The 26,659-nt window shown below is 36.2% G+C and overlaps 1 protein-coding gene across 1 annotated transcript; it reads right to left on the bottom strand.

Moving 5' to 3' along the window:
* Positions 1-1,084: 1,084 nt before the first annotated feature.
* On the bottom strand, positions 1,085-4,797 carry LOC132552690 (cysteine and tyrosine-rich protein 1-like). The gene is made up of 4 exons (XM_060216881.1): positions 4,749-4,797; positions 3,185-3,314; positions 1,788-1,942; positions 1,085-1,323 (listed from the first exon to the last, which is right to left on the bottom strand). The coding sequence occupies exons 1-4, from the start codon at positions 4,795-4,797 to the stop codon at positions 1,085-1,087; spliced, it is 573 nt and encodes a 190-aa protein (XP_060072864.1).
* Positions 4,798-26,659: the final 21,862 nt, after the last annotated feature.

Here is a 26,659-nt window from a genome sequence, read left to right as displayed (position 1 = left end):
TTAAAAAAATAGGTTTTTTTAATGACAGAGAACGGTAGATCGGTATATAAAGGGAAGTAACTCGAAAACTAAAAACGTTCATGTTTTGGCCCTAGATTACACTTGTCAAGGTTTGTAAAAAATGTTACATTGTAGCACAGACGTGTTACAGGCGATGCTATTGGACATAACATTGGAAAGTACTGTGATAAGTCACCTGTATATAACAGAACTATTCACAAAGGTAAAGTATTCTCTGATTTTATAATACATGTACAACAAGGGATATTGAGAGACAACGGAGTAATTTGGGTCCGATATGACGGAGGAATTTAAGAAAACAACCAAATACATTTGAATGACAATGCATTTTATATTTATCAAATAAAATGATTCCTTTAAGATTGTAATTGATTTTGTAATTACATAACATAACGGTACATAATGGACCATGATATGTTAGGTATTCACCGTAAATTTCAATGTTGTTATATAAGCAATCGTCAATTTTCATCTTTAAATCAAATATTTATACGAATTTTAATGATATCAAATAAACATTTTGAAGAGATAAACTTTGTCCTTCTGTGACTTCCGATGTTTGTTATTTTGTGATATGAAGGAATTGAGTATACGCTTTCCCACAGTGTGATGATATTATAATTCATACAACTAACTTATCCACGTCCAAGATTTCAGTTTGCGAGAAGTATAAAAATTCATAAAGGATATTGGCGAAATAGTGACAACAGAACTTATGGTCACTTTTCTTTACAAAGTATAAATGAAACGACGGAAAAAATCAAGTCGTAGAGATAAAGGTTGAGTTAAATTAATGTAACTGAATCCAAAATATAAATCGCGTCTACAACAATAAACAAGATAAGAAAGAAGGACTATCGCTAATCGTAATCAAAACGTTAAAAAGGGGAGCGGAAACAATTATTATCGTTAATATCCAATCAGATTACAAAGTTGCTAATTATTACTTTAACAAAATAAAGAATAATTACTTTAACTATTACTCTAGATGGCTTAGATTAGTCACACGTTTCCAAGTATATATACTTGGACTCATAGAATAGCTGCTCTAAACTGACGATGTTCAGTTGTGTGGCATATAAGCAGGTTTCATTGGAGCAGTGCCAACTGGAGGGGGGACTTGGGGGCCAGGGTACTCGGGAGGTGGGGGGTAGCTGTGAACATTTCCCACGGGACCCATGGGTGGAGGTGGGGGATAGGCGGGATTGGTGTGTTGTGGGGGTGGGACACCATGCATAGGAGGCTGGTAGTACACTTGTTGTCCGTATGGCTGAGGCGGATATTGTTGCTGCTGTGAATGAACTGAAAGAAGAAAAACAAATTTAACACAACTTGCCACAAAGTTCAAGCTTTCAGTTTATAAGACCATAGTAATATTTATGTAGTATATTAAGTTTTAAGAGTTTCAACATTTTTTTTTGTATACTAATACCTAGTCGTTAAGACAACACGAACTCATGCCCTCGTATTTAAGAATTCTTACAAAGTGTATATGCTGCAGATGTCATTGCGTTACGTTATACTGACAAACTATAGTACTAGTATGTCCTGATGGATCCCAGGAAATAATTCCATTATCAGTTTTGAGGGGAAAAATCAAAATATGTTCAGAGAGTAATATTGAATTAAATACAAAAGTGTCATGCTTGATGTCGATTGTTTTTGTAATTATTATTTTCATTTCATGATTATACATCATTTTTTCTTTTTTGTTTCTTTTTGAATTATGTCGGTCGACCAATTTCTGTGTGTACATACGGACTTACCGACAGCTACTGTAGCATTAGTTGTTGGTCTACCTTGCTGTACAACTACCCCTTGTCTAGCCCGTTTCTTGCTCATCCAACAACACACGACCACGCCTACCACCACCGCTATACATACGAATGCGCCAACCACTGACCCTGCTATCGTCCCGGCACTAGAACAAAGGGTATTCCTTCTGTTATGATGCTGTAGCAGTAGTATTATGTTATGTGTATGTTGTTTGTGTAGATATTTACGCCCTCGCAGGTAGGGTCACACAAGGACGGGAGTCGAGAGAGACCTACAGCCAAGGTAACACCAGGACGGGAGTCGAGAGACACCTACAGCAAAGGTCACACCAGGACGGGAGTCGAGAGACACCTACAGCCAAGTTCACACAAGGACGGGTGTCGAGATACACCTACAGCCAAGTTCACACCAGGACGGGAGCCGAGAGACACCTACAGCAAAGGTCACACAAGGACGAGAGTTGAGAGACACCATCAGTCAAGGTCCAGCAGAACGAGAGTCGAGAGACACCTAAAGCCAAGGTCACACAAGGACGGGTGTCGAGAGACACCAACAGTCAATATCACACCAGAACGAGAGTCGAGAGACACCTACAGCCAAGGTCACACCAGGACGGGAGTCTAGAGATCCCTACAGCAAAGGTCACACCAGGACGGGAGTCGAGAGACACCTACAGCCAAGGTCACACCAGGACGGGAGTCGAGAGACACCTTCAGCCAAGGTCACACAAAGACGGGAGTCAAGAGACACCTACAGCCAAGGTCACACAAGGACGGTTGTTGAGAGACACCAGCAGTCGATATCACACCAGAATGAGAGTCGAGAGACACCTAAAGCCAAGGTCACATAAGGACGGGTGTCGAGGGACACCTACAGGCAAGGTCACACAAGGACGGGTGTCGAGAGACACCAACAGTCGATATCACACCAGAACGAGATTCGAGAGACACCTACAGCCAAGGTCACACAAGGACGGGTGTCGAGAGACACCTACAGCCAAGGTCACACAAGGACGGGAGTCGAGGGACACCTACAGCCAAGGTCACACCAGGACGGAAGTCGAGAGACACCTACAGTCAACCTACAGACTGCAAATGAACACTTCATGTTCTGCGTTTGATGTTTACTTTTCAATAAGTTGACAGAAAGGCCTGGTTAACTCGTGGATGTCCTGCCATCGTGCCTATGTAGGATATTTCATTGAGATGATGTCATAAAAAAAAACTTCCTTTAGTGCTCCGCCATCTCGGATGAAAACAACTTCCAAAACGCTCCTGTGCCTATGATTAGATCTCAATCCAGATTTTTCGTATTTCGTTTACATCTGAACTAACATAATGGGAAAAAAACATGTGCACAAAAATTGATTACGTATAATTACACGTACCTGTTACAACATTTTGTGTCATAGTAGTAACCACAGCAACCGTTACTACAGTAGTAGGAGAGGTAGTAATAGTTGTTATACATCGCATAGTACGAGTAGTAACCATAGTAACACCGACTCGCTAGACTTCCTAGAAAACACATAAATCTTTGATGAATGAAAATGGTAATTACATATCTAAAATGACAAATAAACAATATATAATAAATAAATTATCACACAAATGGGTGTGTCAGGGGTTTATATATATATATTAATTCATATTTCTTAATTAGAATTCTATATTTCGAGGACAACACACAGATACGCTGTCATAATGACATGGACACAATAAAGGTCAAACTGGATTCAGAGCAAAAACATAGCATTGATTATTATGTTAATAGTGTAATGCTGCTTAATGCAATTCTTACTCTGTTACGTTTTGGTTTTTCTACAACTAACCATGTATATATACTACAAGCAGAGTTCATTTTTTTTTATTTTTTAAGAATTACAGCAGTTAACATACCACTCTGATCATACATACACGTAGGGTGTGTTTCAAGTCGTTGTCTATCAAAACTTTTCTTTAAAAGTACAACTTCATGTTCCTAGCCAGTGCTAATATGTTTACGACTATATAACAACTCTACTACTGTTTGACATGTGTGATTTCTAAGAGAGAGGGCTTGTACAGGCAGTGTTTGTTGCCCAATTCCCATTAAACCCTTTTGATTTAATAGAAATTTTGAAATGAAAAATAGTAACACCAATCAAAAATAAGTATTCTGGAGTGTGGGAAGGGCGGTCACGATAATGTAATGAAATCTTGAAGACATTGTACAAGGAATTCTATATATATATATATATATATATATATATATATATATATATAATCAATGAAGCAACAGTACGGACAAGCGAATGGTAAAATTTTCGAGGCAATCTGCTTCTTTGACACAAATATTACACAAATTACATCACATGCAAGTGAAACCTTAATTGGAAAACACGCCAGTGGGTACACGTAGAAATCAGGGCTGATGGTTTTGAAGGAACCAGTCCAAATTTTTTTAGGAAGGATGACATAGCCTGCATGGTTATAACTTCATCATGTCTGATGATTGTAATAACACATAGTTGTACATCTATTAGGTATTAATATTTCTGTGATGTTGTTTGTTTGATAAATAATAGGTTCCACTTGACAATATTATTGTAGAGATCGATCAATTAACGTTTAAGTAAATACACATACATATGTAACACAAAGCAAAACTTTAACAATATCGTTTATATCTGTTTTAAACAAGATCGTGTGGAATTGATAACATGTTATCATAATAACGAAAGGAAACATGGATTCTAAACGTATATCACACGTCTATATATATACCCGTTTACAAAAGGAAGCAAGGTTGTACGTGTGTTTATGGAGATAAAGCTACTCCGGTAGTATCATAACCTATATCAAATTCCATGCTTAGTCTTTATGATCTATATAACATATTTATCCTGAAGAGTCTCTATTTTTTTAAACTGATGGTGTATTTGTAGGTTATGAATAAGACGCAGTACGTACCCGTGATAAAATCTAAAAGTATCGACAGACCAAACCACTTCGCCGCCATTTTGTTGTTGTTATTTTGCCTCCATAGTAACAATTGGATGCTGATTGGTTAAGGTCATGTGACTTTCCTTCGGGTCTGGAGCCGACATATTGAGTTATTCACAGTACACAGCTTATCGAGCGTGCAGGTAGCTGATACAGTGTACCTGCCATATCTCGTTACAGTTCAATGGCTGAAGCATATAACTCGTATAGACTGTGTTAGTACTAATATCGACCAGCTATGGTGCGAGTGGTGCTGTCGTTGTATATATCTATTATTCAAAGTAAGTTTACAAGGGATATGTGCTGAAATTAGTGGCATGTCCCATAAATAAATAGAATATTTACTAATGAGAAAAATTATGGCAACCATGAAGTGCCCTTATAATCTTCTTCACTCTTCCTCTGACTTTGTCAGATGACGAAATCGTGATATTGGAAACAAGCCCTTAAATAAAGATTCATGAACATGAACATTGTATATTCATGTACCAGGGAAATCAATTGAACTGCTGCGCTTATCATACAGCTTGGTGGAAATCTGTCCTTGTTGGTTGTAGGAAAGAGCAAGGTAAGCGGTTTTGTCTTATTCCGGTGGGCATATACGATGGACATGGCCAATAAGTATCTTAGCTTTCAGCCTGATAAGAAAACAAAAGCAACAGACAGATAAAGATCATAAGCATTTTAAATTAACGTGATACAAAGTATACACTTGGTCATAAGTTAGTGACCACCTATGTCTTAGACTCGACTGAATGTTGTCAGCTGCATTAAAAATATACAATGACAACAGGATATATAGGAATGTTGTTTACAAGATCTTATGAATCCACATACAGTCAAAAGGGAAAGAAAATGACATAGCCGGAAGTACTCTATCATTTAAAGAAAAAGACTCGCTCAAAAAGGAATTCCCAAAGTTTAGAAAAGTTTGACTTAAAATGTCTCCTGTTAACAAAAACATCATCAAATCACGTGATCAACAAGATTTATCAGAGAGCTTGATTGAATCCTGATATATATACATCATCAAATCACACGTGATCAACAAGATTTATTAGAGAGCTTGATTGAATCCTGATATATATACATCATCAAATCACACGTGATCAACAAGATTTATCAGAGAGCTTGATTGAATCCTGATATATATACATCATCAAATCACACGTGATCAACAAGATTTATTAGAGAGCTTGATTGAATCCTGATAAGTCAATATCGGGTACAGTCACCAGACCTCTGGTATGGTTAATCTGTAGTCTCAAACCATTGGCCAGACGCCAAAGTTTGTTCTCAGGAAACCTCTACCACCCCTCAATGGCATTTAGGTTTCGGTGCATTTATTTTTTGTCCGAATTAGTCCCACATATACTCAATTGGGTCCATGTCTAGTGCCAATGCATGCGTCTCTATAAATTCTTCTTGATCATCGTCTTACATTCGGCGGATTCTATGTGGATTGGCTTCGGTCACCAATTCAGAATGGCCGATCGAAGGTCTAAGAACGTGATCACGGTACGTTTTTGCTCATCTGAAATGTCATCAAGGTGATGCAAGCGACGCTTACAATTTAGAGAAAACATTCCCAAACAACATCTGCAGACTAGTGTAGTACTGTATTGGTATCAACATGGCAAAACAACTGTGATTTTAAAACTCAGGCTATCGTAAATGACATCTATCATCATGTTGACTGTTTACTTGTAATGCCATTCTAACAAGAATAAGGCGTCGGGGTTTGATGCCCGAATGAGCGTGAAATGTCACCTGCCCGACCACGTGGGATTTCCACGGGTACTCCGGTTGCCTCTCATAGCAAGAACCCATCGCCAGCTTCCATTCAGGCCAACAAGAGTGATTGACATAAGCTGTAAGCTTGTTTCACATTGTTGTAAAATAAATCAAGTTTATATTTATTATTTAGGAGACCACATACTCTAATCATCAGAATATATATTAAACTGACTTAAGAAGGTATACATATAAGTCTAAAACACTCTACCACAGAACCATCCACAATTACTTTCTCTTACATACCCACCTAACATGATATTAGTCATACTACTCAACTATTTTATTTTCTAGATTTTTAATTTGGTTTGACCAAGGTTTACATGGCGGATGTCGTAAACGAAGAAGACTGAAACGCTTACTCTTTCGGAACACCGGATCTTTTTCTCCTTGTATTTTTTTCAGGAATCTCGTTGTAAATCTTTCTTCTGTTCATGTTTTGCACTAATTTTATTGACTTTTAGTTTGGATTATGATTATGTTGACATGTTGATATTTTCTTGTTGTTTTTCTAGATACAGTAGAAGCAAATGCCATGACAAATTATAGAACATAACAATTTGGGCAAATTATTTTATTACATGCATTTCACTTCTGAGGTAAACAGTTTGTTTAATGATTTTGCGCAGAGTCACAAAATTCTCTACCCTGAGTGATTTACTTTTCTCTAGGAAGAAATAACACTAGAAAACATTATATATGGATTAATTAAAAACCAAGTTGATTTACGTGAGAGAGAAACGACAACACAAAAATAAAACATAAGTTATATAGTATGAATCAATGAATGTGTTATCAAAATTAATATGACATAGTTGTAAGACGAAAGATGAGGATCATATCAAATATACATCGCTAAAATATCTCCACGGACATATTTTGAGAAATCTGTACCTCGTTCAAGAAGTTTTCTTTATTCAACAGTGAATTAATTTGATAATGTACAAACTTCACATAGGATAATTTTCCACTGCATTATGTATTAAAATATTACATTGTAAAAAAACTTCGGAAGTTTGTGGCCTGAGCCAGTGGACTGTTTGTAGAGAAAACAGTCACCAATAGTCACCAATAGTCAAGTTGGGTGGTCTGACAGTGGCCAACATACTATCTTGTTGGCCTAATGGCGAAAGGGTTCGATCCCATCCAAAATAATCATCTCCATCGAACTGCCTCACAGTTTTCTGCACTGTCTTCTGAACAACTGGCACGGATTTGGAACTTAAATGACCATCAACACCTGGTACTGATATACCTACAGTTGGAACAGTACAACTAATCTGACAAGTCATAGATGGCAAGGTACAAATTGCAGGATACCGCTGTCCCATAGAAATATGACCCGCTGATGGTCGAGTACAGCTGATTGCCGATATAACTTTGTTCACTACCGGCACATCAGTCTTCACTGTAGATAAACAACATCTGTTGATGTCACGTGGCCCTTGTCTATGGGATTTCTCGAACACTGGAGGTGTCTTAGCTGAAGTATCATATTATTTCACGGGTTTCAAAATTGGTGTGTCACTTCCACACGAGATACAATTTTGCTTTGATCAGTTCGAATAGATATACCATCACTATTCGGTGTACTAGAATGTGTGTTCAAACTTCGTACGACGTCATCTGTCATGTCTTAGCTGGTTAGGGGACCTGTGTCTGTTTGAATTCTCCACCAAGTCGTGCATAAAGGGTTTGACAATGCAGGATATCAATCAGACACGGGTACAAGCTTCCATTTTGTTCTTCATTTCATTCTAAATTGCAATTGAGACAGCGTTTTACAAAATCCGAAAATCACAAGGGGAATAACTCTTATCGTTCTAACATCGGATTATCCGCTTAGCCATCCAATAAGCACAATACGATATGTAAATGACTTTAAAGTTTATGTAGGTAATTGGAACTAATATTTTCATAAATGTTCTTTTATCAATATTCCATTATTTTCAAGGTACTGTCATAGAGTTTATACACCCCATTAAATAAGAAATGTCAAAATGACCATTGAAATAGATATCATATTATATATATATTATAAAGACACACAAGCGAATAGCAACTTTTCACAATTTAGAGTCAGATAAAGTAGAGCCAAAAATTGTACAAAAGACACACAAGTGCATAGTGCTTACTCCCATTTCGCCTTTGTGCCAAACCAGGTAGGAAGAAGTCAGCTAAGGCGAAATGGAACCTTGTATATACAGATTAAGGAAGTCAATTAATTAATTTAATAATGTTTATTTAGCTATATACTAGTATTCTTCTTGCAATGTCATCAATACAAACATATTAACATTATAGATGTATATTTATAATATATATTGATACAGACAAGTATACATTTCATGCAACAAAATGTTATAGTTAAGCACTATCAATCTTATCATATCAATCATTTAAATAAAGCACTAAAGTTCAAAAGGTTCCCTGCTTCAATATGATATAATAAATAGTCCTAAAATGATTCAAATTAAGCACTATAAATGTCACAACACCGTATAGCTAGTCACTGAGTTTAAGAATGTAGGATGCTGCGTCTCCATACTGGATGAAGTCTTTGGTCCCATTCATTAGATCAGCCTTTAGGTTTGCTAGACGTTCTTCTACTTCTCTGTACTTCTTTGCTTTCTTTCGTCTCTATTCGCCTGCTGCATATTGAATTATCTTCACCTCGGTAGCTGCTTGCAGTCGCTGGAACTCCTCGATGATCTTGTAGATGTTAGGATGTGCTGTCTTTACTCTCTTCTTTAGTTTATTGTGCTATCCTTCTAAGTGGTTATTGGTTCTGGGTCCTTCGGTTAGAAAGTGGTTCCATGTTGGTTGTGGATATCGCCCTTCAATCCGTGTCTCTGTGACGTAATCTATGAGTTTCAGGCAGTCTTCTCTCTGTGGGGCATCTCTTAGGGAATGTAGCCAGTAATCTTCAACTTGGTGTAGTGGAAGAAGTGGCAAAGCTACTGCAGTGGACTTCTGGAAGGTTCTTGTAGTCAATCTGAAGTCCATGTTGTTGCGTCTTTTCCCAGCTGGCTTTTGTGTAGTGGAATAGGCATCCTTTGAGTTCTGCTGCTGGAAATGTCTGAGTGATGGCATTACGGGAAGCACATTCGAAATCAAGGCTAACTCTGTTTGGTGAGAAGTTCAGGTTGTGTCGAACGGCAATGTCTTTCAGAAGCGTGAATAATCTGTTGTTAGTATCTCTTTTCTGCAGTAATGAACACACAAGCGGAAACATAACAGTACCAACAAAAGCATGGATGGTGAAGATACTGACAAACATCTTTGGGACTGTATAAAAGGTTCCATCGGCAGAGCATAGATGTACTGCGTTCTCGTCAGAAGTGAATATCAGTATTTTGTCTACATGTAGCATAACTCCTGTCATGTTGATTGTGAAACTGATACTTTAACATACTGTCAAAGGTCTTTTATATATAACATGTAGGCTGAGATGAGGATTTATTCCAAGCTGAATCTCTGTAAGTCTAGTGTTAGTCCAGGCTGTTACTGCTAGGGTGAACAGGATTGTGATACGTAAGCTGAGATGAGGAGTTAGTCCAAGCTGTTACTTCTAGGGTGAACATATAATTCAGTCTGTAAAAATCTACTATGAATATTTTTGTATACGTATATCCCCATGAAAACTATCTAAAACTATAACTAAAATATAAGTTGCTTATAAACATACATTTCATAGAAAAACTAGGTTTTTAAAATAAGATTTGTTCCTTCTTTGAATTATAAAAAAAATAAGAAATAAATTCAATATTTATTTAAATATATTTAATTGATTTAGTGTTAAAATGTACAAGTTCCAATACAAAATGTAGTTATTTTTATTTTTTTCAGTGTGAAAAATATACATGTTCCAATACATGTAGTTATTTTTATTTCTTCATCTATATTTTATATATTATATATATCTTAAATCTATGAGGCCTTTGGTCGATTATAATTAAGATTTAACTGTAGAATGAGTTATTGTAAAAACAACAACCGCTGCATGTAATTGGTTTGTTTATCCTTCCACACTTTTACTAAATTTCCGTTTTGCCTTTGCACATTTCCATCTGTTTTCTACAAAAATATGTAACTAAGGCGAAATTGGAACACACCGTGCATAGCAACGTTTTCATAATTTAGAGTGAGATACAATAGCAACAACAAAGCTAAAATTTCACGCTTCATATCTTCCGGCGTGACCCTTTTTAAGTACAAATCGTGTACCACAGTATACAGGTATTCTATTTATAATCTGGGGTATTTGGCAATCCATTAACACAAAACATAACGTCTTGACGTTGCTTAGCACTGCACTGACTTTTCTTCAACAATTCATATCATAGAGTTAGACTTGACAATCCAACAAGATGGAAACCCTTTGGAGTTTCTTAATTCTCGGATTTTTAGCCGGTAGGTACCCGTGATATAATGTAGCTACGTTACCTCTGTAGTTTTTCGTTGTCTGTGTCTTAATGTTACTTGTGCAGACTGCAATCCAATGTATTTCACAGGTTATAGATATACTGTATAGGATCCTACATCAGTTTACATTGTATTTGTGATTGAAGAAACGAGATTTGAATTAGGTTACCCTAATATACACAAAGTTGAAATAACGGCAGTTGCCAGATTGATCCCTAACACCGTGTGTGCTCTCTCTGGACAGTTAAACCGTCTATAATTCTTCGTGGCATGAACTTCAGAAGGACATTTACGCGAGATCATTATGGCTGAATACTTAACGCTAAGCTCATTAAGGCTTTACACTTCTCAAGAGATTTAAATAATGTCTCAGAGGACAAAAATACGTATGGTTTGAAACGATTTTGGTAAATGATTTGGTATTCATTAGCTTGATAGTAAATATTACACTTGGGAAAAATGAATGAAAAATTTTTTAAAAAATGAAAAAGATTCGAGTGAATTAAAACGTTGCAAGCAGGTAACGGAAAAGTCCCAGTCCTTCAATCCAACAGCAGTGTCTTCACCCCGCTATCTCAAAGATTGTACAAAAGACACACAAGTGAATAGCAACTTTTCATAATTTAGAGTGAGATACAATAGAGACAACTAAACTCAAATTTCACGCTTCATATCTTACGGCGTGACCTTTTTTTTAAGTACCAACCGTGCAAGCGGTCCTGCGGAATCGGTACCACAGTATAAATACAGGTATTCTATTTATAGTCTGGGGTATTTGGCAATCCATTAACACAAAACATAACGTCTTGACGTTGCTTAGCACTGCGCGGACGTTTTCTTCAACAATTGATACCACAGAGTTAGACTTGACAATCCAACAGGATGGAAACCCTTTGGATGTTATTTATTCTCGGATTTTTAGCAGGTAGGTACCCGTGATATAATGTAGCTACGTTACCTCTGTAGTTTTTCGTTGTCTGTGTCTTAATGTTACTTGTACAGACTGCAATCCAATGTATTTCACAGGTTATAGATATACTGTATAGGATCCTACATCAGTTTACATTGTATTTGTGATTGAAGAAACGAGATTTGAATTAGGTTACCCTAATATACACAAAGTTGAAATAACGGCAGTTGCCAGATTGATCCCTAACACCGTGTGTGCTCTCTCTGGACAGTTAAACCGTCTATAATTCTTCGTGGCATGAACTTCAGAAGGATTTGACTATCCATGGAGGAATGTTTTCCATTGCTCGGTAAGTGTGTTGGCCAATTAGCGGAGGTTTGGGTTGCTCCATTCCGTATCTTTCTTAGTAATTCATCCTACAAGTGTTCGATTGGGGATAAATTGGGACTCCATATGTATATGGGGTAATCAATAAGGACGGCGTTCTGGGTGGGTGCAAGAAAATCCCTACAACCTTGGAACGTGTGGTCTAGTTGAATGGTCAAATGGCACAACTTGAGGCATTAGAATCTCATCTCGATAGCGTACACCTGGTGAATTCCTGTGAATGACCGCTAGAGATGTCTTTAAGCCATGGGATATTCCTCCCCAAACAATAACCGACCCACTTCCAAATCTGTCGTTTTCTAAAACACAAGCGTATGCAAGCGTTGATAGTTATCTGATCGAAATAACGTAAATAAAGATTCACTCGCTAAGAACACGGAGTTCAATCGTCTTATAGGGAAACGCCTTAGCACATGTGTCGTTAAACACCGTATAAAACATGCTTGACGTTGAGGTGTCAATCTCACATCCTGGAGACGTGGACATTTTGCTTTTCGCAGTCTATTTCTCGCAGTTGTTTTGGTAGATTCGATGCTTGCCATTACCAATGGTATGTCTTGCTGTTTCGGCTGTCGTTAATCTCCTGCCAAGCAAGTGGGCAAGCTTAATGAATGGTCGCGACGTTACACGTGAACGTCCTGTTCTCTCTCTGTCATCAACTCTCCCTATAGCGGTAAGTCGTAAAACTAAACCGCCATATAGTCGATTTGTGAACTCTGAAGCAACTTGCTGTTGAGTGCTGTCTCCTAGGGGCATCGCAAGAGTCCATCCTTTATCAAGTTAGGATAGCCTTGGCATATTTGTAAAAACGATTATTAATTGCAAATATTTTGGCAATTCTGAAAGAACGCATGTATTTGTAGTCATGGTATATTGGTAATTTAGGCGTACCGGATTTCGATAAGTTCAAAAAAGAGTTTTGCACTTATATGACATCGGCTCACTTCATTGAAGGTCGAGTCAATTATACAGCTACCATTTAAAAACTAATATGTTGTGCATGTAAGTGGTGTGAAGCGTTGCGGGTCAAACAAATACACACGATATTCGTAGATAGTAGCCAATGGAGGTCATGGCTTTATTATCGCACTTTACAAAGGAAATAAATCACCTAGAACGCTCTATTGATACCACCTTTTTGTGTCCCGATCTGTCTCGCCACTTTGCTCCAACCTGTTTATTGTGACAACAGACAAAGGACGGTAAGACCAAGACAATTGTGTCGTTACTTATAGAATGACAATAATCACAAATATCTTAATCCGAAAAGAAATCATCAAAAGGTGATCAAACAGCGTGATAGTGGTCACTTTCGGAACAATGTTTTCAAATATATTATATCCACCAAGATCAATATGACTGAACTCTTATCGAGAGATCAATATGACTGAACACTTATCGAGAAATCATTATGACTGAATTCTTAACACTAAATCGAGTGTTTCATTTTGAAGATATACGTCCTTTCCAGTGTCATGTTTATTGTTTATTTTTTAAAGGTATGCGTCAGTCTGTTCCGCTTACCATTCTTTCCTGTGTTAAAGTAATTATCATCTACACATTACAGGGTTGTTTGGGGGACTAATGTAACGTTACAATAAATTATTTTTTCTTTTGTTTTAATCTCAATTAAATGATTCACACACGCAGTATGCCTCTCTCTAGTCGTCGTAATCTCGTAACATCCATGAATGTTTCCATAACACCAAGAATAATTGAAAATGAGGAAATGATGACAATGATTCTATGATTTGCTACACAGTTAAGTATGAGTATTCGTGTTACTTAACACATAGCTAGGCGATCGGGCCTCATTGGCTGTTTTCATACACTACTGTATATCTGGTTATATGAGTTAAATGTCTCCTATGCTGAAGATAAAAGCTAGAAAATGACTTTTTCTGGGTACTTTTAACTGTTAGATGGTTTCGTCACTTTAGCAAGAAAGTATCAGAATAATTACATTTCTAACGACTAATCAACGCAACAGAGGACATTATGGTCGAGGATGGAGAACGAAAAAATCAAAAATTACAAATCAAACAAGTGGTCAGTCACATCTTGTTAAACAAGATCTTCAATCATACTATATGGTAGTTTACTGTGCCTCTTTGTTGGCCGACACGACAGACTCTTCTTGATCAGCTGCTTATCTCGATCTTTTCCTGTAACGAAACCGATATGGAAAACTTTCCACCAAACTACAAGATTAGAGAAGTGATTTCAATTTTCCTTTTGTGAATTTTCCATTTCAGGATAGCAACAATCCTGCATCACCAACCTATGGTAATTACATGTCGCAAATGTGAACCGATGTTCCCCGTCATCACGAATTTTGTGCAAGAAGTCGTCAACTGACGAACAAACTCAAAATATAGAGTTGGGGAAGCTAAACGGTCGTCATAGTGATCTTATAGAGAACGTGATATTACTGATATGGATTGACCAAGATTTGCATAGAGAGTGTCGTTGATGAAGCAGAAGATGCTTCTTCTTCCGAAACACTTGAGTCTCCATGTCAATCTTTCTTTTGTTCATATTTTGTTCTATTTTTACTAATTCTAAAGTCTGTTTATTATTATCTTGACATGTCATTATTACCTTGTTGTTTTGGCCATTGAAAATATATCTCTATATATCCTATATATACAGAATCAAACTTGATTGTATTCACAGAAGTGTATATGCATTTTAAATCACAAGATTATACTCCGACATAATCTTGTTGCCGTGTTGATGTAGTAGCGTCAAAGCTTTGAATGTCGCATAACACGTTATAATGAGACGCAAGTCATTCATCAGGTTTTGATTTTCAAGAAGCTCTTCGAGTAAATAAACATTCTTTGAAAAGTTTTATCTATATTTATGTATATTATCATGATGAAATAGACATGTTGATATATTTAGATAGAATCTGAAATGTAGCTTTAACTATGTATCAGATCTAGCCACAATTCAGCTTTCCGCGGTGACTGGTCTTCTCTTTTATGTATAAAAGAATGCGTTACATACATATCCGAATACGTACAAGGGCGTTCTCGTCTCAGAGTTTGTCTCTGTGGCAAGGAGCCCATTTACATATACATGTAGGATGTCGTCGATAACGCTGAAGACGCTTGATCCTTCTGGAACACATGATCCTATTCTCATTGTATTTTTTTCAGTCGCCCCGTGTACATCTTTCTTGTGTTTTGCCCTAGTTTCATCGGATAAGAGTTTTTTAATAACTTGGTATTCCCTTGTATCCAGGAATTCGGCAGGATACGTCAATAATCAAACTATATATATATCCACGTGCGGCAAGATATCTGCAACATTGAGTGAGTCGACTGGAATAACGGCGTTGGTAGCAAATACGTGTTTGTAGCTTACATTTACAACAATGTAAATCTCGTGCATATGTATAGAGCTATATATATATAGGAACTATACATACATATTCTATTAGATTATAGATTAGAGTTATATCACCTGTACGCTGAAAAAAATGCTATTCGACAACGCTGTATTAACGTTTTGATGTTAAGGTTTGTGTATTCCGTTTTGTTTAATTCGAGTCCAAATTTTGAGATGTAGGTTACTAGGTAAATTTCTTAATTAAATCATGTATAGATATCTCGGTATAATACAATATGATATCCCATAAAACTGCCTCGACCCATTGATTAAAATTACAATGTATGTTGTTGAACCTCTTATCAACTGTCAGCTAAGTATGGGCTTCCCAAAGTCTACAAAGTGAGGTCATGCGTTTCTTGTTGTGCACATTTAATCTGAGTCTGATCATGAAAATAACATAAGTGATAGATGGCCATCTTAAATTTTGAAAGTTGAAGTGTGTTATCGCCATTTCTTGAGATATAACGGATAGGATATTTATTTCCTTAACTTGATATGAAGATTCTCCTTACTGCCCTTGTTGTGCCCATTCAATTTTGTGACCTTTCGGGTAAACAAACGTCTTGGATTTTGAAAATGAAAGTTCGTTATCGGTATTTCTTGAGAAGTACTGTAGACTGTAGATTATTCTCAAATATCAAACGTAAGTCAGCTTTACCTCTTGGTTGTACTTACTGACTCTGGAATTGATTCGAGAAACAAAATGACCAAGAGGCGATCGTCATAGAGACAAAATATATCATCGATTTTTTTCAGACAGAGAGCATAAACATATAAACAGTATATCTCGTTTAGTGAAAAAACGGCATGCAGTTAAATTGATGTCTGAGGGTTTTTTTTTCAAAATATTATCCGGGTATTTCTAAAGTTACAATCTAGGACTTTTCATTGAAATATTCAAATTTTTTGTTTTCCTATCGAGAGGAGAAATTAAACTTGTTTTTGTCTCCTCACCAGGTGGTGCCGTAGCGGGCGAAGTGTGCTATGGAAGTTTTTCCTCTTCATCTCTGTATGAATTCACTGTCTACTGTGAGCACGGGTGCTGTGGTTCATACTATCAGAGAGAATGTTGCGCTTCATGGTAAGTTTGAAACATATACAACATTCATTTAAGCCGATTAACATTTTCAGAATCTAGAAAACTTCAACGAATTTGCCATCTAATATTTGCTTTTCATAGTGATTTGTAATTTTGATGACTGTAATTTCTTTGTTTTAGTTTTTTGTTATTTGTGATAGCAAAAGTTTTAATCTATTAAATCTGTAATTTTCAGGGTTGGTCTGATCGTTGGAGCCGTTGTTGGTGGCGTGTTATTTATCGCAGGGATTGTTTGCTGCGTCTGTATTTGTTATCACTGTAACAAGAAAAAAACAGTCGGAGTAGTACTACCCCCCCAACAACCCGGAGCAAACATCGCAGTTGGTAAGCACTATTATTTCTTTAAGGTAACAGGGTATTAGTTCCAGACATACTGATTCAAAAGTACAGGAAATTATTTTAAATGTTGAATGGTCCGAGGTGTCCCATCATAACAGTCATTAAAGTAACGGAGTGGCTTGTTATATGGTTTGAGAACAAGAGACCCGGACGGTCATTATTGTTTATCTGCTTTGGTTTGACCAGATCTGGTTATCTAAGTTGGTGAATGAATGGATCGCTGTGTGTTTTACCGTTCGATGGCCCTGACCTTTTGACGGGCCGTTAAGAATGTAACAATAAATATAATGATAATAAGTTGATGAAGGATGTTAAAGGTATATATCAGGTTCTCCTATTACAGACTTGAATCTTTCCCATCAATTGATGTTTCAGACCAAATCATTTTCTTAGGAAAGTGGGGAAGGGATGAAAGTCCAGACCCATTGATTATACACAAAAAGAAAGAAAAAAGAAAAACAATAGTGTACCCTTCACCTAAAGGATGCTTCAGATCAGATTTGGACAATATCCTGTAATATCTATAAAATCTACAGAAGGAGTTAATAAAATTTGCTAGCTTAACCCTATCGGGCTCTACCCCGCCTGACTCCACATTTATAACAGAAGACAAAAACAAAACGTACTTAACATCCTATTTATCAAGTGAATTGAATATGTTTCCATGGTAATACAATCGGTTGCAGAATCCGGTTTTTCACAACTATAAATAAAACGTTATGTATAGGATATAAAGATATCGGATCATCCTTTTTATCTTAAGAGTTGAATGTTTACCATGATAGCTGAGTTGTTATTCTTTAGATCATGAAATGCAGTAGATGTAAACGAATCGGTCATGCCCTTAGTATCTATTTCTAGCGAGTATCGTTATCTGAAAGATATGATCTCAACACTTTTTTTTCAAAGATCGAGCATATCAAACAAATCACAAGTAAAGGACTCTGCATTGTGTTTTTTCACGGATTTAACAATCTTTTAAAATCAGTCATGTACGCAGTCAGAAAGAGAGAGAGAGTATATTAGTATGCTAATGTGTTGAAAATCTTCTCACTTGGCTCAGTGATGATATTGTCAAGCAGAAAATCACTAATTCTTATTGTTTTCTATGACACACTTTTCAGAAAAAAAAACACTATAGCATCGTTCATCACCACATACGTTTATCACTTACAACTGTAGAGATAGTTATGTAAATCAGAGAATGAAGGCGTCTCTTCAGTTTGGAACGATGGACTGAAGTGTATAGCGTGAATAAGCATTTTCATATAGAAGAGATGTTGTTACAAGTGGATGTTGCAGATTGATCAACAGCTCTTCAAAATTCATATTGTGTTTATCAAAAAAGTATATAGAATACAGAATGTATCTTATAGCCATCTTGTAATTGATAAGTGTTAATTAGCGTAATAGGAAGGTTACATAAAGGTTAAACCGACCAATATACCATAAAAAACGATAATCCGGAAAATTGCAAGCAATACTGAAGAATGGAAACAATTTTCTGTGGAATATTGGAAAGTGTGTAAATGAAGTGAGGATTTTCTTATATATCGTACCACCTTTTCTGATCAACAAGAATCAAAATATTTTTCATCTTATCTGCAAAAACACCCATATGTTAACAAATCCTTTGTAAACTGTCAAGAAATATAGACTAGAGATTTCATTCATTTTATGTTTTAAGTTGCTAATTGCTAATATTTGATTTAAATGATTCCATTCACAGAAAGTGAATCCAGTGCGGTATACTGTTTTTTTTCTTTACCCTATTTACTCACGGAATCAGATTAATATCTTGTAAATAACATTCCTTTTAACGTAAGCCTTAATATTTGGAACTCTTCAATATATTTATATATTGCTAGATGTTTTAATAAATGCTAAATAAAATGTTCCCGAAACAACGCCCTCTTATGCCATCGGGATTAACCTGTTGCTATCATATCGCTAACCGATGTCACACCAAATCGTAATATTATTTAATTTTTATACCAATACATGCTTTTATTTTGCAGTTAATTCTGGTCAACAAGGAGGCTACGCCTACCAACAACCACAAGGTGCATATCAGCAGCCAGGCACTCAGCAACCAATGGTAGCTTACCCGTCACCAGGGACGCAACCGCCTGCATATCCACCCCCAAAATAGGCCAATCCGACCCCAAATCAATGAATCAGCTGCAATTAACGAAGCAGTTACTACATTTCATGAGGGATGTTGATACCATACTTCATATTTAAACATTCTGTGGTGTTTTAAGCCTTTTCAAGCTGATTTGAGTTAGTTTGATTCGAGTGTAGTGTCATGTATTGTTTGTCGAGTCTGTCGGGAATAAATATAGGATAGTTTTTCAGTGTTCCCCGACTAATAAGAATTATTGAAGTGATACATTAGCCAGAAAAAATTTGATAAGACAGGCGTAATTAAAAAAGTTGATGCAGCATACAAGTGCCCGTTAATGATAACATGTTTATGCTTATCATTATTATTATTGTTATGAATTAAGCATGTTTACTTACTTTTTTCATTGTAATTAATTACATTGTGTTGTACTTTAGTTTTATTGATTTATTCTTCTGAAGTTTTAACAAGTTTTTTTTACTTATGTTGTATATTACAAAGTACATAGCGTCTTTTGGGCGATGAGTCTTAACTCGGCTGTTTCATGGTTGATTTTATTTCTGTTAATAATATGACGACCCTGTAGCATCGATATACACACCAATTACACAGGTTTTTAAAGTGATCAGTACCGCAAAATAAACAATTGTCATGGAGGATTTTATTTAATTGGTAGTGTTACATCAACCAATCAGCAGCTGTTGATATTATTATTAGTATTTTGAACCAAACTTGATGATTTGAAACTTAACGGTTTATAGATAATGTACTATTGATCGTGTTTACTCAGCCTGTCGAACACTCATGTGGCTTGTGATTCGCTCCGATCATAACTTTTAGTAATTGATTAATAAATAAAGTACGTAAAATGCCAAATTAAAGGACACAGGACAAAGATGATATAAACACACATCTGATACTGACATGAGACACGCTATTTTTTAAGTTAACGTGTGTTTTTACTTAAATTTGGCTTTTTGTATGTTGCTGTATGTGTGTACTTTCACAATATCATTTCATTTATTAAACCGACATCTCAACATTTTACCTCTATTTCGACTATGTTATGTACCATCTGTCCTGGTACTGATACTCTACTCTGGATGTGCACCGTCCTGGTACTGATGTACTCTGAATGTACACTGTCCTGGTACTGATGTACTCTGGATGTACACTGTCCTGGTACTGATGTACTCTGGATGTACACTGTCCTGGTACTGATGTACTCTGGATGTACACTGTCCTGGTACTGATGTACTCTATTCTGGATGTACACTGTCCTGGTACTGATGTACTCTGGATGTACACTGTCCTGGTACTGTTGTACTCTGGATGTACACCGTCCTGGTACTGATGTACTCTATTCTGGATGTACACTGTCCTGGTACTGATGTACTCTGGATGTACACTGTCCTGGTACTGATGTACTCTGGATGTACACCGTCCTGGTACTGATGTACTCTGAATGTACACTGTCCTGGTACTGATGTACTCTGGATGTACACTGTCCTGGTACTGATGTACTCTATTCTGGATGTACACTGTCCTGGTACTGATGTACTCTGGATGTACACTGTCCTGGTACTGATGTACTCTGGATGTACACTGTCCTGGTACTGATGTACTCTGGATGTACACTGTCCTGGTACTGATGTACACTGTCCTGGTACTGATGTACTCTGGATGTACACTGTCCTGGTACTGATGTACTCTGGATGTACACTTTGTCCTGGTACTGATGTACTCTGAATGTACACTGTCCTGGTACTGATGTACTCTGGATGTACACTGTCCTGGTACTGATGTACTCTATTCTGGATGTACACTGTCCTGGTACTGATGTACTCTGGATGTACACTGTCCTGGTACTGATGTACTCTGGATGTACACTGTCCTGGTACTGATGTACTCTGGATGTACACTGTCCTGGTACTGATGTACTCTGGATGTACACTGTCCTGGTACTGATGTCCTCTGGATGTACACTGTCCTGGTACTGATGTACTCTGGATGTACACTGTCCTGGTACTGATGTACTCTGGATGTACACTGTCCTGGTACTGATGTACTCTGGATGTACACTGTCCTGGTACTGATGTACTCTGGATGTACACTGTCCTGGTACTGATGTACTCTGGATGTACACTGTCCTGGTACTGATGTACTGTGGATGTACACTGTCCTTGTACTGATGTACTCTGGATGTACACTGTCCTGGTACTGATGTACTCTGGATGTATACTGTCCTGGTACTGATGTTCTTTGGATGTACACTGTCCTGGTACTGATTTACTCTGGATGTACACTGTCCTGGTACTGATGTCCTCTGGATGTACACTGTCCTGGTACTGATGTACTCTATTCTGGATGTATACTGTTCAGGCTCTATTCTCTCTATATGAAAACTTTGAATTCATGCTGTTGAAACCTTCACCATTTTAACGTTCCATTTCGGGTTATGGTGCCTTACTTAAATAGTGAGTTTTTACATGTCATGATATTATTCTATATATTTTTACTATTTGAATTGAATGATATTAGCCACTTAATATATATATATATATATAGATATTTCATATTGGAATCGTTGGTTTCTCATGTCACACCATTCACTACCCGCTTTTAAATCCAAACACTGTGATAACATTTTGTAGAATTATACTTCCGTAAATAAAAAGTGTAGTTTTTGTTTATCTCGTTTTTTTGTTTGTGTGATCTGTATGTATATCGTTCATCAGATTTTATCATTGTTCTCTTGTACTTCCTACTCCTTGCTGTTATTCGACGACGCATCGTTTCTTTGTTAAATCGATATTAAAAGAAGAAATTAATCATCTTTCTTTTTGTAAATATTTTTTAAATATGTCAACTCAATTTCCGACAACCATGATATTAAGCACGCTTTGGAATGTTTGTCATTATAACCATAAGAAAAGGTCAACTCTCGCGAGACTGGCGACCATTTTGAATAAGATGACACAGTCGCGGATAGCTAGTCTTAAACATTCGGACTAGTAACGACATCACCAGAACTAGCAAGCATTTACCAAGGTGATTATAGTTACGGTCATAAACATTGATGTAATCAACCTTTAACGACCCCGAGCATGTGAGTGAAAAATACTGACGAATTTCATGAATTTCATATTATATAATCAACGAAATAAAGCCATGACAACCCAACTGATATCAAATTATGTAGGATATCTTATAAAGCCTATGGAATAATATGTGTCCTGTGAAATAGTTTTGTACTATATATAATATAGAGTTCCAATGAGGTATCTAAACGACTATGCATGTAGAGGAAATGGAAGTATATCAAATATCTTACATTAATAAAGGCTTGTTTCTGTGTAAGATAAGAGGGCTGATTGATGAGTTGTAAACCTTGAATTGAAATTGAAGAAGTTAAGCAAGGATATCCTTTTTCAGCTCTACTAATCCATGACTATTTAAGTCTGTATACCCAAAGACTGGTGTCATCTGGTTTATGTCGAAGAGGTAGTATATAAAGTAAACAAGGCAAGTGATGTTAGCAAAATGGAAAAAAAATCGCTGAAAGAACAGTGATTCAATATTTGCATGAGAAAGGTCTAGCACCTAAGGATATCCATACTGTTATGGAGGCAACACTATATATTTGTTGACAGGGTTTTCGGTCAATATGTGTTATGTTGAAACCTCGGAACAAACTATTGCCTTTGGCCGATATCTAAGAAAATGAATCGTTTCATTGTAGATAAATATATATGATAAGACATCATTTCAACGATTTTAATTCTGAAATAAAATTCCAACAACATGGATTTGTAGAAATGTATACTGTCAATCATGTTTTATCTTTGATTATTCAACACAATAAAACATTGGCTTAGAGAACATGACTTAAACTGAGTGGCGAGGAACGACCTGGAAGTACCAAACAGTAATGAACTGTGACGTATGCTGTGAACGGTAACCATTGTGCTGTTGCTACAGAAAAAAGCATAGAGAATACATAGTAATAGGGAATGATGCCTCTTCATATGCTACAGTGACAAGGTACGGGTGGTGGAATTTAAGCATGGCAGGCAGAACCTTTGAGATGAAGCCCGTCATGGAAGGCCTGTCACTGTTGCAACCCCAGAAATGGTCAATAAAGTCCATGATGGGGTTGTGACTGACAGACGAGTTACAGAGAGATATATAGCCAATACAACTGGGATTTCACAAGAAAGATTATATACATTCTGACGGAAGATCTTGCAGTGAGAAGGTATCAAGTTGATCAGAAGCACACCTGTACAATTTAGAGGCAGATCCTACTAAATTTCTGGTTTGTAAGTATGGCTGAAACGTGGGTCCATCATTTCACCACCGATGCCAAACAATGTGATATGGGTGTTTCATCTGGGCAATGGATATCATGAAACGAAAAATAACCCAAAACTTTTAGACGATGTCTATTATCTGAGAATCATATTTTCCAAATGTCTAGCATTGAAGTTATATTTACAAAAAACGAAAAAAAAAAAAAAAAAACAAACAAAAAACAAAATTAAAAAAAAAAAACCGATTTCCCCCCCACTTTAATCACCAACAGGTATATGATAAAAGCACCCTCTCTACTATATACGTATCTCACAAACGCACCACGATAAAACCGACGGTAGAACAGTATCGAATGCCATGCTACTGTGTCAATACACCTCACAGAATATTACCTTCCAACACAAATTAAGGTACAGTAGAGCCGTATATTAAAGTAAACCTAGATAAAAGGCTTGAATAACATCAAAGGACGAGCTAAGTGTACTGTGAACCATATCAATATTGATTTGATTAACGTATGCAAACAGTATAATCTTTAATAAATATAACATTATATCGTAATACAATGATATGGTCCTTTCTTGTCAAATAATCGCTTGGCATTTTGCATATGGATTACCCCCTAGAGAAATCAGATACTTATTGTTTTTATCTTCTCCTATTTACAAGCTAACCGTCAATAAGATTATGTATATTATTGTACTCAGAATGCAGATGTGTCTAAGACATGATACGGTTTTTTAAAGGTATCCTTATATTGGCCAAGTATCGCGTGAAACAAAAAACTTGTGTGTGTTTTTTTGTAAATGATGTGGTATTCACCAGTTTCACAGCAAAACGTATTAGACTCGAAGAGAAAATCACTAAAATAAAAATGAAACAAAATTATTGATCGATAAATAAAAATATAGATAGATAAATTTAAAAGTGTCCCAGCTGAGCTTCGAACCCCTTGCTGTAACTGTGTTGCTTATTCAAAAATGTATATGACATCCTTTATAAAATTGATCCAAATACGAGCATGAATAAACGTTGTTTACCATGCTGAAGTCTTCAAAACAAAGGTTGTATCTCATACCTTTACAAGACAGTATTACTAAAATTACTCAAATAATGAAATAGTAAAAATAATAGAGGTACAGCAAAGTTTACATCGTTATCGAAATCTTGTAGTGTACAATACCCTGTAACAAACTACCGTTATCTACATGCTGTTTTTTTTATTTTGCGTCATATTATGGCACCAAAAGAATTATAATAGAATAGAACATTTCCAAACAAAGTAAAAACCCGTGTTATCTTGTGTGAGTTATTTACATATGTCTGTCAGACCATTATAAAGGTATGTACCGGTATTCAGCCAAGCAACTCTTTACTGTTTGACTACAATTGTCTTTTAAACAAAGACCTGATGAAAGACAGTACAGGGGCTTATATTGTTTGAATAACCAAACAAGACTGCATGACTTTTAAATAGCATACATGGACACCAATGCTTGATTAGAATCTGTGAACGGATCTTTAATTCCTATGTACGTATTTTACCATGGGGTTTGAGACCTAGAGGGCTTCCAGGCTGTTACTTTATGATCGACTCTATCACCAACCCCTTTTCGCTTGTTTATAGGAATATTCTATCGGCGGCAGCTCCCTTTCATAAAATTATATTCAACTAAAAAAGAAATGAAGAAATTTCCGCTTTTGTTTGTTGCCAATGTGTATATTCAATCAATAGATAACTATGTGGCTTGGGTAGTTTTGTATGGGTTTCCAGCCTTGTATTTCCACAACTTTATTATTCATAGGTCGCCTTTGTGGGGAAGACATTTTGTCATGTCTTTGTGGCGATTTTTTTGTTAACCCCACATTGGCTTTTTATCATAACTACTGAAAAATAATCTTTTGTTCATTTGATGGTTTATGTAACTGTAAGATATGTTTTTAAATTCATAAATAAATAAAAAGTCACCCTCTCTGTAAGGGTGGCCTTTTTCATTCATATTCATTGTTGTGTCGTTTCTTGTCTTAGTGTGCAGATACATAAAAGGAAGCTAAGGCATTAGCTTAATTTATGTATCTGAAACACCATACAACATACTTTTATTGTCGATTTTTTTGTTAAATAGATATACGAGTTAATTTTCTGTTAAAGAATTATAAATAAGAGTTATTTCCCTTGATTTTCTTTCCCAAAAAATAACTAAGAGTTCTGTCCCTTGAATTAGAGGGCCATCGGTCATCTGATTGGCCAGTTACTTTCGCGGGGATGCTGGACTAACCACAATTAATTTTACTATATGTTTCATTGTAACATTAAAATTCATAACTAAGTCCCAAAGTTTCATCTGCAAATTTCCATTTCACCTATATATATCCCATTCATAAATAAATACCAAGTCACCCTATCTGTAAGGGTGGCCTTTTTCATTCATATTCATTGTTGTGTTGTTTCTGGTAGTGTGCAGATACATAAATCACGGCTAACATTGAAATTCAAGTCTACTTAATTTTAAAAATTGCTCTGATCAAAATATTCAGTTAAATGTCCCCAGAGCAATTAATAAATTTGCGATATTACTGTTCCTTTATTGTGACACACTGTCCTATTTTTCAAGCTATGCATGACTTACGATGAATGGATATCTACTTTATATACATTTGCATACTTAGTTTGTTTCGTGAAAAAATAACCTGCATTATGACTTGTAGACTTATCAACGACGCGTTTTATAGGGATTATAAGTTAACAACCAACTGTATAACACGAATATAATTGACAACAAAATGCTGCCAATTTTAGGAATTCTTGTCCTTTACCACAAGTAAGTGTTATTTACAATTATGTTGTTATACATAACGAATTTAAGACACTGTTTTAAAATGTTCCCTTCTTCCATCTTCTTATACGTCATTTTCCCCCCTTATTTTTAGATAATGTAATATATCACCACCTGTTGAATGATTTTGACAAGATTTCGTAATATTTGATTGACTGAATAATTTTTATCATGAAACACTTTTACAAGACATGACATTACGTCACTACAACACTTGAAAATACATGTAACCAGTTTAGTAAATGAAGT

The sequence above is a fragment of the Ylistrum balloti genome, unplaced genomic scaffold (assembly GCF_031769215.1).
Source record: "Ylistrum balloti isolate Yb309-2 unplaced genomic scaffold, AGI_CSIRO_Ybal_v1 Utg370268, whole genome shotgun sequence".
NCBI lineage: Eukaryota > Metazoa > Mollusca > Bivalvia > Pectinida > Pectinidae > Ylistrum > Ylistrum balloti.
This window is presented reverse-complemented; position numbering and strand designations above follow the sequence as displayed.

Bases quoted from the DNA above. Each gene is read 5' to 3' on its own strand.
- LOC132552690 (XM_060216881.1), bottom strand. From the start codon at position 4,797: ATGGCGGCGAAGTGGTTTGGTCTGTCGATACTTTTAGATTTTATCACG. The intron at 3,315-4,748 runs GTACGTACTGCG...TGTGTTTTCTAG, and splicing joins ACTTTTAGATTTTATCACGG to GAAGTCTAGCGAGTCGGTGT. The intron at 1,324-1,787 runs GTAAGTCCGTAT...TTCTTCTTTCAG, and splicing joins TAATGCTACAGTAGCTGTCG to TTCATTCACAGCAGCAACAA.